Here is a 17485-nt window from a genome sequence, read left to right on the forward strand (position 1 = left end):
CCCATGTTCTAATGTATACTGTATAAAATAAAATTGAGAATGGAAATGGGGAATGTGTCAAAGAGACAACATTTTACAACCCGACCATAGAGCAGACAACAGCTGAAGGCCACTAATGGGTCTTCAATGCAGCGAAAAACTCCCGCACCCGGAGGCGTCCTTCAGCTGGCCCCTAACCAAATAAGTATACTAGTTCAGTGATAATGGACGTCTTACTAAACTCCAAATTATACACAGGGAACTAAAATTAAAAATGATACAAGACTAACAAAGGCCAGAGGCTCCTTCCTTGGGACAGGCGCAAAAATGCAGCGGGGTTAAACATGTTTTGTGAGATCTCAACCCTCTCTCTATACCTCTAGCCAATGTAGAAAAAACAAACGCACTACTTTCTACAGTACGGTCATTAGTAAAGGTGTGTTCAAAATTACAAGCTAAAACATTACTCATGTGAAACCGAGTACCAAGTGGAACAAAAAATCAAAAAGAAAAAAATCTAAATAGTGTTATTTCTATTAAACTATCATTAATTAAACATAGAAGTATGTTTTGATAACAAGCTGTCCAACTTAAGACGTATATAAATAAGCATGGGTAAACTTATATACTTGATTATCCTGTTAAATCATTCAGACAGGTAGACTTTATAGGTATAGCAGATATAATGCACAGATGGGGAATACTTTAAATCTATTCAACAAATGCTTGTGGAGTTTAATATTTTAAGAATTAGATATATTTGAAATATTTAACACAGTTTTTTCTAATAAATATTTTACAAAAAAAAAGTGGAATTGGATATGTGGGTGTAGACGCGGCGAAGGAAAACTTTAAACAAATTACTACGGAAGAACTACAATTATATTTACCTCTGACGCTATTCATTTGAGACAGTCTTGAACAAGAGACAATCTTAACTCAACCTGCTTGCTGTTGTACATTAATCTACGACCACACGTGGTGTGTTTTATGAAAGTAGATTAAGCCAAAGCAACATAGACTGATTAATGTTTTGTTTTGTATTACGTCCAGTGGCACATACCGTTACTAGTCAAAGTATGATTAAAAACATTGCAATAAACACTGGTTATGTCCAGATGTCCTAGAACACAATACATGTTTCTTAATAATTGCTCTTGGACAAAATTTGCGAAATTCAACATTATATAATTTTTGGTTCAAATTGAAAAGTGAATATTAAAATAAATATGAAAAAAGACATACGGTGTACGTCAATGCGACAGCAACCCAAATGCCGAAATAAAATAAATAAAATAAAAGCTTACTTCTGGCTGACTTTGAGGCTTTGTTAAGTAGTTCATCTAGATCGTAGGTGAGTGGATACATTTCATCAAAAGATTCATAAAACGGCTCATATCCTGTCTTATCCTTGAACATGTGAAATATCGGCTCCATTGTGAAGAAATGGTCCGTTTTACCCATCTCTACTTTGTGGTTATCGTTAAATAACATACCAATTCTCGTCCAGTTGAATGTTTGTGTAAGTGCCCAAACAAAGTCGGCATTTTTTCCGTAAGAACCGTGAATTCTAGTTAGTGTTTTATATTCTCCCTTTTTATCATTGAATGCCTTCACTGGTGCACCAGCGCTTATTACCGGCATCAACCATGATGGCGCAAATCTAGCAACTGGCGCCACTGCATAATCACAAACGGGTCCAATGAATACATTTACCTCCCCTTTTACGTAGAGGTCTATAGCCTCTAATGGTCCGATAGTTGCCGAACACTTCGAGTCTCGGACATTTTTTATTAGAACGTGGTTTGGTAAAAGGTGAGTTCTATTTACTTCTTCAATAGCTAAATCAATTGCAGGCATAACTTTAACAACACTGAATGGATAGAGGTTGTCGGACGGCAATAAAATTCCCAATTTTACAGGTTCAAGTGTAAAAACTATAAAAATCTGAAGATTGACAACTAAGCAAATCAAAATATGAACCACCATAATAATTCATAAATATTCTTTGCTTATCAAATAGTATATTGATCAAACGATCATCGTCTTAGTTATGCATAACTCTAATCCCGCGGTTCAACACATTTTCATTGGTAACCAAATTGTCTTTTAATTAGCTATTTCCACAACAATATTTATAGAATTCCCACAATTATCATATATACATAGCTACCTCTCTACGCTTATGGTACAGCATGTTTGGAATTTGTTCACTGATGTAGCAACGAAGTTCGAAGCAATTCTTTTAATATTAAAGTAGGAAGAACTTTTATTACTATGTATTCTTTTGTACATTTCAAGTCATATTTCATCCCGAGTGTTATTTCCGAACGTTGTCCATCGAATCGAGGAAATCAAATGTCAGTTTCATGGCTTGTTAGCTATATAAGGAGATTAAATTATACGTTTATTCAGCTTTTTCTCAAATGTATTAGTTTTAAAATAGCGAGTAATTTATTATTTATTATGTCAATTTCAACAAAATTACTGAAATCCATTAAAGGTGAGTATTAAAAGCGGTTGTTGGTAACTTTAATGGCGACGTCAGAGTTCCAAACTCAAATATTAATGGTTGATGTTCAATTTAAATTATCCTTCAGAATGTCTTCAATATTCCAAAACATAAAACCGCAATAACAGGTACGTATTCAAATGCATCTTACTTTACAATTTCAAGAATGTGTGTTTTAACTAATTGATTCAAATCTTGGGTTACGACCCCGTTGAGACCACATGTTATACATAGATCAATTAATCGATGCTTTTAAATAAATAAACCCCCTTCTGGCTTTTGAAATGATATATATCTCTATTAATTATTTCAAGAAGAACTGGTAACAAAATTAATCTTAGTTGTATTAATTTCAAAATGTAATAACTTGATGAAGAAGTCTCAACTATTGATTGGGATCAAAAGATCTCTCTGATCCGTAGTTTCAATTATTCGCTTTATATCATATTAAAGTTAATACAAATACAAGATAAAAGACAGCAATATTTCAAATAAAACAATATCAACAAAAATAAAGAAATATTAAGAAATATGGATTCTGATACTATCAAACATAATTGAATCTTACTTTGCTCAAAAGTGTTCGTGAAATGACAGAATTCTAATTTAAGGTGACATTTACTGCTAAAAGTTGTTTATTTGTCTGAATTTCTATTTTTGATTGAGAATTCAATAAATAATACTATTTCAAAGAACAAAATTTTCTTCTATTTTGATAAATATATTACTGTAAGCATTCCTTTCTTTTTTACAAACGTAAACCAAATTTAAATTATTCACTTTCACCTTCTGAAATCTACATGTACTACATATTTTTAATTATTTTATTTCTTTTTTCTGTCGTTCTTCCCTTCTCTTTTTTTATCTTGTTTGTTATTTACAGTAAAATTGTGTGAATGTACATAAATCAACAGGATTTACATAAATTTGAATAAATTACATATATAAATGTATACCTATAAATGGGGATATATTTCATTTCATCCTGAATAAAAAAATTAAAAAAAAACAGCGAGAATTATTTAATAATCAAACTATTACGTATTACTTACATCTCTAGTATTGAAAACCCACAGCATTTGTTAATAAAGTAATAAAGGATTTGGTTATTAAATTTAAGATATGGAATCTAAACTAAGTTGATTATCATCTTGTGTAAGCATGATTAGACGGGAGACGGATGTTTTAAACGTTTTCAAAACTTGTTTCGAAATCCGTTATTTGACTTCTACGCATAATCATACTATTACATAGTTATAATGTCTTTTTTGATAATAAATACTGTTTAAACTAAGCATACAATGATTTATACATAATTTTAATGCTAACTGAAATTAGAGATAAATGCCCCACCCCCCCTCTTTTCAAACAGTTATATCATGGTTTACTAACCTTGTTAAGCTGATAACTTTAATTAACCATGAAACATGTACACAACATCAATCCATTAACGTTGTTTAAACCAAATTAAAAATCTTTTTTCAACATATCCAAAACGTGTTTATACATTTCAATGCTGAAAGACTACATTTTCTGTATTCGTGTATTTACGATTTCAGAAATCAAGTCCAAGTATATCCGTATTTTAGTATTGTTGTGTTATAAAAACAACCATGTCCAGCTAACTGCCTATGCACTACCGCAATTCATAGGCTTAACTAATTTTGTAAGGTATCACATTTACAATTATTAGGATGAAGGAAAAAAAATGGCATGTCTACTCTTCATGATGGACACAGGGAACTATTTAGATGGATTAATTGTTATGTTTAACGTCACTTGGTGGAGGAAGCTAGAGTACCAAGAGAGAGCAATCGACCGTCGACAGGAAAATGGTAACTCTAGTTAATCAAGATCGGAGTCGAATGCACCTTGCAATGAGCGGATATTCAAACTCACAATCTCAGGGGACTATTTAGAGTTTTCGCACACTCTGTGTCCTCTTCAAAGGTAGACGAGTAGAAATGACATATCTGTCGATTTATGAGTTTCGAACAGCGGTTTACTACTGTTGCCTTTATATATCCACCTTAGTAGTAATGTTCTTCCAAAACTATCGGCCGTGTCTCTGTTCCTTTGCAACAAATTTGACAAATGATATTAGCATCAGCCAATATTCTGTGCGTTCCGGGACGTACACAAATTCAATATTCCGTACGGAACAAGTAAAATGGTAGATACCATATTCATTCATAGATTGTAAATTTCAAACGTGAAATAGTAAAACAATAACATCTGATTTTGAAGAGAAAAGAGAAATGTCTGTTTTCACGTAGAAGTTTAGTTCCAAGATAAAAAAAAAAAAGACTAGCTTGTATATCACAAAAATTAAACTAAAGAAAAAATTATGTTTTCATATGTTGTATATAGAAGGTCAATATTTGAAAGTAGTTTTTGCAAACATACATGTAAAACGTGAGTAAAATACACCATTATATAACTTGTCCCCCCTGTAATTGATAACTTTAGAAAACCAAAACATCCGAAACACAATCATGTTCAATATTCTAGCTTTATCCATAATCAACTTTTCCAAATGAGCAGCGAATTTGAATAGTATTACAGGCAAACGTTTTGAATGTTGTTTATGTGTGCGTGTCAGAAAAAAGCCAGAAGTTTGAGATTTTCAAATATAATTTTACGTTTCTTTCAACGAAATTAAAAATGAATAAATTAATATGAAAAAATATATCTATTGAGGCACAAAACAACACATATTTGAAACCCCTTAAATATAGTAAGTTGGGTTTTCTGCAATTTACCTCAGAGTATGTTTTCATACTTATTTTATTATAATTCTAGTTTGTTGGATGTGGGGTTTATGGATAGAAAAAACTCAATTCATTATAAACTGACACATTTTCAGAGTAAAAAACATTAAGACTGTGCATATTTCATCTAATATTACATGTCTTTTGAGAAAAACTACAGCATATATGATATCTAATCATATAGTAAAATTCAAGTGCAAAATCAAGATTGAATCTGACTGCCGTTCCTTTGAAACTTTTTTTAAACTGAAGATAAATTTACCATGTATACATAAACCATCGAATTTATATTGAGAAATCATCTATGAAATGTTTAATTGTATTCAAAAGTTCACCAATGACCATGTTTCTTGCATTTTATTGTTGTTGGATGGTCTGGATGTGGTTAACAGAATAGAGGTTTATGGAGAAAAACTAGTTAGTAATTCGGGGAAAAGTTAAGAATAGAAAATATGAAGAGCCATAAAGTTAAGAATAGAGAATAATGGAGTGCTAAAATATAAAGAATAATAAAAGAAACATCGGATAAAAACAGTATACAGGAAATACCACATGTGGAACAGGATCTGCTTACCCTTCCGAAGCACCTAAGATCATCCCAGGTTATTGGTGTGGTTCGTGTTGTGCCATCCTAAGAGGGACGAAAGATGCCAGAGGGACAGTCAAACTCATAGATCGAAAATAAACTGACAACGCCATAGCCAAAATTAAAAAGACAAACAGACACATAAAAGTACAGATGACACAACATAGAAAACCAAAGACTAAGCAACACGAACCCCACTAAGGTTAATGTATCGTAGACTGTTGTTTGTCCTTTGGTCGTTTTCAGTTTTTTTATGTGTCATTGTCAGTTCGTTTTTGAATTATGAACTTGAATATCCATTTGGTATCTTCCGCCTTTCCTTCCCTAACAAATTAAAATATAAGAATATGAAGACTCCATCGAGATCCTCATTTACTGCAGACGTAAGCCACTCAAGGTATCTGGGATGGTCGCTTTCTAAATAATTGTCTACATTTGAAACTTTTATTTCGTGTTCTTATATGTGAAAAACATTTTGTAAATGTCTCCGTTAATCGACCTTTGAATAATTAATCTTAGAAAACATTTTGTTCAAATGCTTTTTAAGTCTGTCTCGAAGACAGTTATTGAAAAATGTCCTCCATAAAAAAATGTAGCTTAAAAGAAAGAGCAATCATGACGAATAGTGCGATGTATAAAGACACTCTATAACCCAGATGTAATCATCGAAAGAGCGAAATGATGTTCGATCTATTATTGAAAGTTGAAATGAATATGTTTGAAATCTACCATAATTCATAGATTAGAGAATTTTGAAAAATCATTATTCTTTTATTGAAGAATTAAAAAAATCTACAGTGTTTGTTATAATCGTTGACAGAAGAATTCTGACTTAAATGAGAAAGGTCTCTAAGGAACTGTTTATTTTTTGAAGGCAGACATTCATCGTTTGAGGGCGGTATAAATTTACTCTCTGGAGACAAACAAGTTTTTGATATGTAAAATACATTTGTTATAACATACAAGGACAAAATTCTTTTTGGAGATTATTAGAAAACAAACTCTCTATGACAATTTTTTTTTTTTCAAACATTTTAAAATAAAACAATTTATCTAAAAATCTATGTCGCTTATAGCATCGAAGTATAAACCCAATATAGTATAGTGATATGATCACACAGTAAAACATTCGAGTCATACTGTATAAACAATACTCTTTTCTCTAAATATCTGCATTACAGCTGATCATCATTTTTTTCTCTAAAAAAAATGAAAGAACTGACAGATTCGTATAATGCATAAAACATATTACAGGAATTAAAAAAACTTGGGCAGTACAACAGATCAACAACTGACTCTCCCGAAAAAAAAACAATCAACAACTGACTCTCCCGAAAAAACAAACAATCAACAACTGACTCTCCCGAAAAAAAAACAATCAACAACTGACTCTCCCGAAAAAAAAAACAATCAACAACTGACTCTCCCGGAAAAACAAACAATCAACAACCGAATCTCCCGTAAAAAAAAACAATCAACAACTGACTCTCCCGAAAAAAAAACAATCAACAACTGACTCTCCCGAAAAAAAAACAATCAACAACTGACTTTCCCGAAAAAAACACAATCAACAACTGACTCTCCCGAAAAAAACAAACAATCAACAACTGAAACTGACTCTCCCGAAAAAACAAACAATGAACAACTGACTCTCCCGAAAAAACAAACAATCAACAACTGACTCTCCCGAAAAAACAAACAATCAACAACTGACTCTCCCGAAAAAAAACAAAAACAGTCATCAATGTACTATAGATGTTTCAGATGGCCTGATTTGGAGTAGGCTCAAAATGTTGGGGTTAAACTACTGACCCACCACCCACTCCTAACCTGGCCATATATGTAGTATGTATATCTTATGTTTAGTAGAAATACATTTGTAGTTCTACTGTAAACAGGATAATAGCTTTTGTTATTCATGATCTAACAGTAGTTTACCGATGTGATGTTCGATTTCCATAAGTCACTGCATTTATAAAAAAAATATTAATCAAGGTAAAAAAATACCAAAAAAACTGATGGAATCACATGAACTCAAGAAGGAGCGAGAACAGTAAAACATTCGAGTCATATTGTATAAACAATACTCTTTTCTCTAAATATCTGCATTACAGCTGATCATCATTTTGTATTTTAAAAAAAATGAAAGAAATGACAGATTCGTATAATGCATAAAACATATTACAGGAATTAAAAAACTTGGGCAGTACAACAGATCCTACAAAAAATCAACAACTGACTCTCCCGAAAAAAAAACAAAAAATCAACAACTGACTCTCCCGAAAAAAACAAAAACAAAGACAGTCATCAATGAACTATAGACTGTTTAAAGATCAATATGAAATGTTTGTGCAGAGTAATTGATTTTTCATTCTGCTTTTTGGGAAAAATATATTTTATACAATTTAAGTATTGCATTTAACGCCGACGTACTTGTATATTTGTTGAAAACTTTTATTAGAAAGGATTAGTCTGGTTACAAGAGTCAAATTGAAGTATATCAATTTAGAGATGGACCATTATCAGATTGAATTCTTCAAACCGCATTTTCAAATTAACATGTCTGAACATGTCTTTCCTCAACGTATGTTCAATATTCGTTTTTATTGAGCCTCTGTTATCTTTACTATTTAATTACATTTCTCTTTGCTCTTTTTGTCTGTCCGTTATTCTGTACTTTTCATATTTGAACACCCTATTTTCCCTTTTTCTGTATATTTTTGTAAATAAAGGCAACAGTAGTATACCGCTGTTCGAAATTCATAAATCGATTGGGAAAAAAACAAATCCGGGTTAAAAAACAAAAACTGAGGGAAACACATCAAATATAAGAGGAGAACTACGACACAACAGAAACACAACATTAAAATGTAGTTCACACACAGAAACGAACTATAATATAACAATGGCCATTTTCCTGGCTTGGTACAGGACATTTTAAGAAAAAAATGGTGGGTTGAACCTGGTTTTGTGGCTAGCCAAACCTGTAACATTATTCTCTATTATGTTAACCCCATCCAGGCTCTCTTATATAATTTCTCATCATAATTTAGAAAGATAACTCAGGATAAAAGAAGAACACACGTAAGGGATTATTAGTAATAGAAGAAGACCACATCAAGAAGAAAAAGAACGAAACCTAGAAAATGATAGTTCAATAGACCTCTACAAGAAAAATTATACGACTGAAAAACACAAACACTACCGAAAAGCAAAGAGAGCTCCGGTTATTTCAAAAGATAAATGGATTTGAATGGGAGAGAACTGGTACATTTTTTTGGAGTACTTATATCATGTACATATTTTCTTTAGAAAGGTTATTTTGGTCACAAGGAGGATTTCCAGACTAGTTTGTATCTTAAAATGGCCCTCTTGTCCATTATTTGTTTGCATCATAAGTAGAAAAGTTACCTTATTGACAAGGAGATCCAGAATAGTCTGTTGCAATCATGGGTAATACATTCCCGGTACGATGAAAAACGAGACAAACAGACTTCTTCGTACATTACAACCTGGCCTGGTCCGTCTGTGCTCATTGGAAATATTGTACCCGGGAGAAAAGGTGAAGAAACAAACTACATAAGAATCAAAACTCCCGAGAACATTAAAAAGCTTCAGATTACTTAATAAATATAACTTAATCTAATTTGCGTTGTCTGTGTTTCTTTAGAAATATCATATCAATAGTTCAAGCGATTGTTATGTAGTAAGTAGTCATAAACTTTTGTCTTTTGTCTGACAACCAAAAAACAGAAGTTCTGAGATCAATTGACCAAGTATAAAGACAAACGTGTACATCGCATGTACAAACACAATAAATCTCGTGAAATATTAAACGATTATAATGTTAACAAAGAAGCACTGTAATATAAATCATGTACATTGGATGTGCAAGCGCTATTGTAGAGCATCGTCGTTTGCAATTGATAATGGAAGCAAATTATTTCGTAATGTAAACATTATGATTGAATCATTTAATTTGGTGTGTTCACATCTAACAATTCTATATCAAAAATTTCTTTTGAGGATTGTATACTAGTATATTCAATTCGTACTGAGTCTATGAATTCGAAAAGTATATATTTCAGATGTGATTTTTTTTTTACCAATTTGAGTTTTCGTTAATTTGTTTTGAAATGTATACATCTCAGAATTAGGTATGGAATCTGTCCTTACGAAATGTATACGTTCCAGAATTTAAAGATTTACGAAGCATATACTTTTCAAAATTTGATGTTGAATCCGTTATTTCGAAATGTATTCATCTCTAAATTAGATACTGAATCTGTCATTACAAAATATATTTATTTCAGAATAAGATGTCGAATTCGTCTTTAAAAAATGTATACATTTCAGAATAATATTTAGTCTATCATTGCAAACTGTATAATCTCAGAATTAATTATTGAATCCTTCATTCTCGGAATTAGACATCGAATTCATGCAAAGAGCAAAAAGTTAAATAACGAAAAATATCAGTGATCACGTTACAACTTTTGTTCGATATAGTCTACAATAGCGTGTAAAGGAATAACGTGTATTAATCCTCAATCGTAATACTTATAAGATTGGCAATATCTGCATGAATGTAGTAAATTCTGAATTAACAGTAAAGGGTTAAATTAACAAAAGTTTATGAAGTATTCATAGCATGTCTTCTTATATACTGAATATAGATGCCTCAGATTATTGGGACTTTTACACAGTTTATATCATAAATCTTACAGCTACTTAAAATGCAGAAAAAAATGAGGTGATAGAATGCAAAAAATGTTATGTAAATAATGTACAAATATTTCTGCCTTTGGCTTTATCGTGTAACATTGCATATACTAATTTGTTTTTTTAGAACCGATTATTTGTATTCATTTGCATTTTACTTCAAGTTATATATGTACGAGTGAGAACCTGTGGGCTATGCGCAATCAAATAATTATATCAAATGTGTTTACTTTGCAAATCATCAACAAAATTGTCAAGAAAGAGTGGATAATGAATTTCTAAACGACAGAATATATTTTAACAAAATGTATGCAGTATAAATTTATCATTGACATTTTACTATCTGACTATATATCACCGTAAGTATAGTGTACTTCAAGGCATTCATTCTCATGGTAAGCCCGCAGTAAAGGAAGATAACTCTTCCATCAGTATCGAGTTTGCAAAAGGTGGTTTCCTCAGTCGTTTTAAGGCTTTCTAATAATAACTTGTGTTACTGAGTAGCTTAGATAATATTAGGACAATGTTGACACAAACTCACCAGTGAATTTTTAGTAACGTACCGTAACCTAGGGGTTTATCCTTAACGAATTTCTAATGTCGTAATCTGTTTCCCCGTCACGTGATTTTACGCTCAACGTAACAACTCCCAAACAATATCGCCCATAATTCTACCTTAACCATGAATGGTGATAAATTCAATCAAACATGTAATCTCTAATTCATTAATAAATTTTCAATGATATTTTAAAAACACTTTGTATTAAGAAAATGAAAATCTTACTTCTTGCTGACTTTGAAGTTTTCAAAAGCATGTCCTCTATATCATAGGTAAGGGGGAATTTCTCATCAAACGATTTAAACCAGGGTTCGTATCCAGTTTTATCCTTGAACATGTGGTAAATCGGCTCCATTGTAAAGAAATGGTCAGTTTTACCCATCTCTACTTTGTGGTTGTCGTTGAATAATAAACCTATTGTTGACCAATTAAACGTTCTTGTGACTTCCCAAACAAAGTCGGCATTTTTTCCATATGAACCTTGAATTCTAGTCAATGTTTTATATTCCCTTTTATCGTCAAAAGCCTTTACTGGCGCGCCAGCGCTTATCACCGGTATCGACCATGACGGTGCGAATCTAGCAACTGGCGCCACTGCATAATCACAGACTGGTCCAATGAATACATTTACCTCCCTTTTAACATAGAGGTCTATAGCCTCTAATGGCCCGATAGTTTCCGAACAGTTGGAGTCTCGGACGTTTTTTATTAGAACATGGTTCGGTAAAAGACCACTCCTATTCACATGTTCAAGAGCTAGATCAATTGCAGGTACCACTTTCACTATACTAAATGGATACCTGCTATTCGAAGGTAATAATATTCCTAACTTCACAGGTTCAAGTGTGAAAATTATGAAAAAATTGCGAACAATAAGTAAAAGCGTGAAAATATACGTCACCATAATGACTTATAAATATCCTTCAACATTTACGGAGTTATGTATTGATCAAATTGTCGTATTATTTATGTACAACTCTCCCGCTTCAATATATCTTCAACGGTTACAAAATTGTCTTTTAATTAGCGGTTTACACAACAGAATTTATAGAATTTCCATATTTAAAATTCATACACAACAACCAAAAGCATATAGAAATGGTTTATTTGTGTGCTTCTTACTTCATTTGGTACAGTATTCCAATAAGTTCATTTCAAGTAAAATATGAATAGATACACATATCATAACATCTGTTAATACATCTTGTCCCGGGTGCATTTTATTTTCAAACGTGGTTCAACGAATCCTAAATGTTGATGTAGTATCCACAGATCTATCAATTATACGAATTAAAAGGCGATGAAATTCCATTCCGATTCTCTTTCCCCGCTAGCATTAGTATCTATAGATCGTATTTAATACTATTTATTATGCAGATTTCAACAAAATTAGTGGAGTCAATTAAAAGTGAATATAAAATGCGGCTGCTTATATTAAGTTTAATGCCTCTGCGGTCAAACGATTCCCTTCCTATTGCAATATTCATAACGTAATTGTTTATTCCTAATTATGTATTCAATAAATCCAATGTGGTCGGAACATTTCAAAAATCAATGTAGTACTATGGAGACACTTTTTCAGAAAGGTCTTTCACATTAATTTTCAAGGGATTCGGAAATTTAAAGAACCAGTGCTCATCTTTGCAATGTAACAATATAACTGATTCCGATATCAGCCTTGTGTCCATACATGACAAAAGCAATAAAAAATTCAGGTCTTTGATTCCTTTAAATAAATAATATCTGTCAGTTGTTTGAAATGAAAGATGTGTTTATTAATCACTTGTATATATCTTCTTAATTATCGTTTAAAAAATAAATATCGGAAATGGGTCTTTTTTCTGCAAAGTATTTTTATCGTTGTTCTAACACTAAATCATAATGAAATTGACAGCAGTATTGAAACTAAAACTGTCTTTCTATTTATAGAAAATGAGAATTTCACGCGATTTCTTCTTTTAATTGAGAATTCAATTAGGTATCCTATTTTAAAACACTTTATCTTGTATCGTTTCGCTATTGTATTAGCCACTGTATTAATTACAACTGTTTATCTGATCTTTTTTCTTGTATGTTGTTATACAAAAGTATACAAAATAGACAAATTCACCTGTTGAATTTACATCGATGATATATATATATATATATATTTATATACAGTGAAATTAACATGACGAATGTTCAATAACTAATCCGATTGAAACTGCACACATGTTTAACGTAAAATTTATGACTGAGGACAAGTTTCAAAGCAGTGAATAAAATTTCTGTCGTAAATTCTTAAGAAAATTTGTGAAAATGGATTTCAATTAAATACACATTCACATCTTATTTAGTTTTATTTTTTAGGAAGATGTTTCTATCAATGTTCCCTATACGCAACATTACAGACATTGAAAAGATTTTCAGCAATACATTATCTTGTAAAATTATGTTTCGTTATTAAATATAAGATGTTCAAAATGTTTCGTAAGTTGACATTCATCGTTTTTGACGATTTGTAATTTATATTTCGAATAGTTGATAAAAACAAAAATGTTTCAGTTCTTAAAAATATTGTTATTGATAAAAAGGATATTTAACCAAAGTTGTTAAACGTATAAACTCACTAACCGTATAAGATTTTTTCATTAACATGGTTAAAACCTTATTAAGAGAGATTCCATATCTATCACTATCCATTTCTATCAAGTACATACATTTGAAAATTTTCCATTCATACAATTCCAATATCGAGATAATCTATGACGATGTTAATATGCCCGATTCATAAAGTTCATCAAATTATCATGTTTCAACCTTCTGAACAAATGTCAACCGAATTTATTTCTGACTGGTTTTTAGCTAACAACTTATACATATTAGCATTCCCCAAAACTACCTTTTGGGTCTCCTTTCCCAAAGTGTAAAGAATCACTTATTTCCATTGACAGTACTTAATATTCCGATGTCTAGTGGTAAGCACAATCTCTATCAGGAATGTGTCCGTGAAAACAAAGGGTTGTCAGTTTCAAGTATGAGTGACCATTGTTAACTGGTTTGTTTCCCAACAAAATATCAACCAGAAAATAGAAAATGTGTATTTTTATAAATGTTGCACACGATAAGTTTATTAGTCAATAATACATATTCTTACAGCTGCAATAACGTGAATTTCCTTTTATTATTAAACGTAACTCTCCTCGACAAAGAATAATTTTAAAATATCGACACCTCGCCATACAATCATGTTTCAATATTCACGTTTTTATCCGTAATCACTTTTTCCAATTGAGCAGTGATTCTGAATACAACATCAGCTAAACGTTTTAATGGTGAATACATTACAAACGAACCGACGGTGTTAGATTTTTGTAAATTTTTATTTTATATTTTTGATTGGAACGATGCATATGGAACTAATTGTAATTTACACCTTTTAACGCTAATTTGCCACGAGAAAATGACTCCATTAGCTGTTGTATGTTGCGTATACCCTGTAGACTTTTGTTGTATTCTTTCCCATTAGTAAAACATAGTTACTTCGTTAAAGTTGTTAGTGACATAGGGGTCCAAGAAGAATAGTTATTTTTTTCACTTCCCGAAAGTCGCTTATGGCGTAAAATACGGAAATAAACATTGTATAAATGTGCAAATAAGGAGATTTGAAAGGGGTTACAATGAGGCAACTGTCAATCAAAGAAAAAAATTATGCAAATTGATGTAAACAATGTTTTCTTAGAAGATTCACTGAATAAAGCAACACAATTTGTTTTAACCATCAAAACAGCTATTTAAAAACGGCGCGCTATACTGATACTAAATTATTTAAAAAAATGCTTTATTGGTACAATAACAAAAATATGCACTTGTTCGTGATGCAATACAACTATATTTCATACTAAATATGAATAATTATTCCTCGCACGGAACACGCAGAATTGTTTAACATCAATATAATGGAAATGTTCAGACCTTCTTAATGGAAGAAGTGTCATCATCCATTGATTTAGTGCGTTTTATTTTGCTCATATTGTCTTTTAGCTTTGGACATTGTAAAAGCCATGATACGAAATACACTTCAACGCTAGCTCAGGTGGGGAATGTCATTTCGACTTTCGGAGAATTTCCACCTACCTACATTGTCCCTTGGAGAGCTAATGTGATCAACTAAAATTTACCTTTAAAATGCAGAAAAATCAAAACAAACAATGAACTCATTTTATAAGGCATTGCATGTTCAACTGATATAGAGGAAGAAAATAAATGACATGTCCAACATATACAATGGGTATCTACAGGAGACTACCAATGTTTTTATGAATAATACACTACAGCGAAGAAGGAATATGTCATTTCATCTTCCTATCATGGTAATTCCACTCAGGTCTACCAAACTGTCATGTTGATTTAGTAGTTATATTGAATACAAAACCTTAGAAGACACAAGTTTAGGTAAAAAAACAAAGACTCAGGGAATGACATGAACTTTAAAACTTATTTTTCATTTGTGTTTTAATGTGGATGTAAGAAATGCATGAAGTGGCATGTTCACTCCGAAAACCAGACACATGGAATCGGCAAGAAAGTATTCCCACTCTGCCATTTCAAGTAGACGGGTGGGAAAATGCATCTTATATATATAGTATAGTCTAATTAAATTATAAAATAATATGCTTAAATGCTAGATGTACATGTACTTTCACTTGTGAATTTACTTGTTCAATTATTTCTTTGTATGTAGGAAGTAACGGTAAATTTGTTATTTGGTTATTAGATTATTTCGACTACAAACATTGCTCTAGTTGTATAGAAACTTTAACTTTATGATATGAATTTTGGTATTTTTTCTACATTCAAAACGTTCAATTCATCTTAATTTAATGAAATAAACGTCGATGTTAATCAAATTATAGATGATGTAAATCAAAGAACTTTTAAGCATTTTCTAAAATCAAATTCAACTGTACAATCATTGAATCAAAGCTTCAAAGAGCATGTTCTGCTAAAAATAATTCAATTCAATTTTGCAATTTAGAATATCTAGAAATTTTTAAACCATTTGCAAATATATATTTATCAGCTATAGTTAGACTCGGGAGGGGATAAGGTGTCTGCGCAATGCTAGGCGGTGTTGTCGTAGAATAAATATCTGATATCATCCAAGTTTAATACTTAGAACGGCGTTAAAATTATTTGCATATTCAATGCAACTCTTTTCAAGTATTCTAAAACCTTACAAACGGTATAAATATAGTACAGTTCAATACCTGACGATTTAAGATCAACATAAGTAAATTGTATTTTATTAAGGTACGATGTAACGATTTTCAATCGTATTTGATTGTCTAACCGGTGATAAACACTTAATCGAACTCGATAGAACATCAGTCTCTTTATTATTTTTTAATGGATCGTATATATTTATTGTCTTTGTTATGTATACTTTTAGTACGTTGTATAAAATATTGTCTCGTCTTGTTTCAATTGCGGACAATAGAAACATCTTCAATGTTACCTGAAGATTTAATGGCAAAACTTGCATTTTGTTTTCTAGATCGATATGAAACTTGCAATAGTGTTTAAGCTCTAAGAATGTTGAAAATATTGACTCATTAAGACTTGTAGGACGGAATGATATGATCATATTAGAAAGTAAATTACATTGAGCATGCTTTCAGTAACTGCAAGGGTTATTTTATACGGTATTGTTAGTCCACTATAATCAAGATTAAAAACGAGGATGATCTAAAAAGCTGATACATTTTGTACCACCAAAGTTGTGAATCAAGTGGACTCAAATGCTCTGGAAATGCATTCATTTAAGGGCTGTGCTAAAAGCTGCTAATTTATGATTTTATTCCTCTCAAACTTTTTGTTTTTGCTAAATCTAAAATACGATATTTCACGTTATTTAAGATCAGATTAGACGACTTAACGACGTGTTTGGCCTGTAGACGTTTGTCATCTTTTTTTTTTTCGTAGAAACAAATTTTCTCTACATTATTGTTAATGATATTACATTCTCACTAATGCGTTTCAAAGATAATAGAATCTTCACTTCCCAAAGGTAGCTTTCGGTCAAAATAAAACATGTTCTATTTCAAACATTGCAATCAGCTCTCTGATGACTAAAGATATTTCATTAAATAGATCTAATTTTGATTTCTCGATACATTTTGATTGCAATCGGTGCAAGACTTAATATAATTTTATTCAAACTACAATACCTATGATCTAAAATGTATAATAACTTTGAGAGAAAACTCGTTATATATTGAGATGAACCAAACCTAAAAGAATACCAAATAAAAACATAGTAACAAATAATCAAAGTACTGAAGTACTGAACATCGGATGACTGCAAGTTCTTGTGG

General features: G+C 31.3%; 1 protein-coding gene across 9 annotated transcripts in view; it reads right to left on the reverse strand.

Moving 5' to 3' along the window:
* The window catches only part of LOC127721559 (atrial natriuretic peptide receptor 1-like), a 227239-nt gene that overhangs the window by 104064 nt on the left and 105690 nt on the right, over positions 1-17485 (reverse strand). The window contains exon 1 of one of the 9 annotated variants that reach the window (XM_052228325.1): positions 11355-13159. The exons of 6 other annotated variants lie outside the window; for them this stretch is intronic. In XM_052228325.1, coding sequence (XP_052084285.1) covers positions 11355-12033 — 679 coding nt within the window. In that variant the 5' untranslated portion in view covers positions 12034-13159. Of the gene's footprint in view, positions 1-1286; positions 2340-11354; positions 13160-17485 lie in introns of those variants that run through there. 2 more of the 9 variants (XM_052228330.1, XM_052228324.1) reach the window with 2 other exon arrangements.

The sequence above is a fragment of the Mytilus californianus genome, unplaced genomic scaffold (genome assembly GCF_021869535.1).
Source record: "Mytilus californianus isolate M0D057914Y unplaced genomic scaffold, xbMytCali1.0.p SCAF_12, whole genome shotgun sequence".
Taxonomy (NCBI): domain Eukaryota; kingdom Metazoa; phylum Mollusca; class Bivalvia; order Mytilida; family Mytilidae; genus Mytilus; species Mytilus californianus.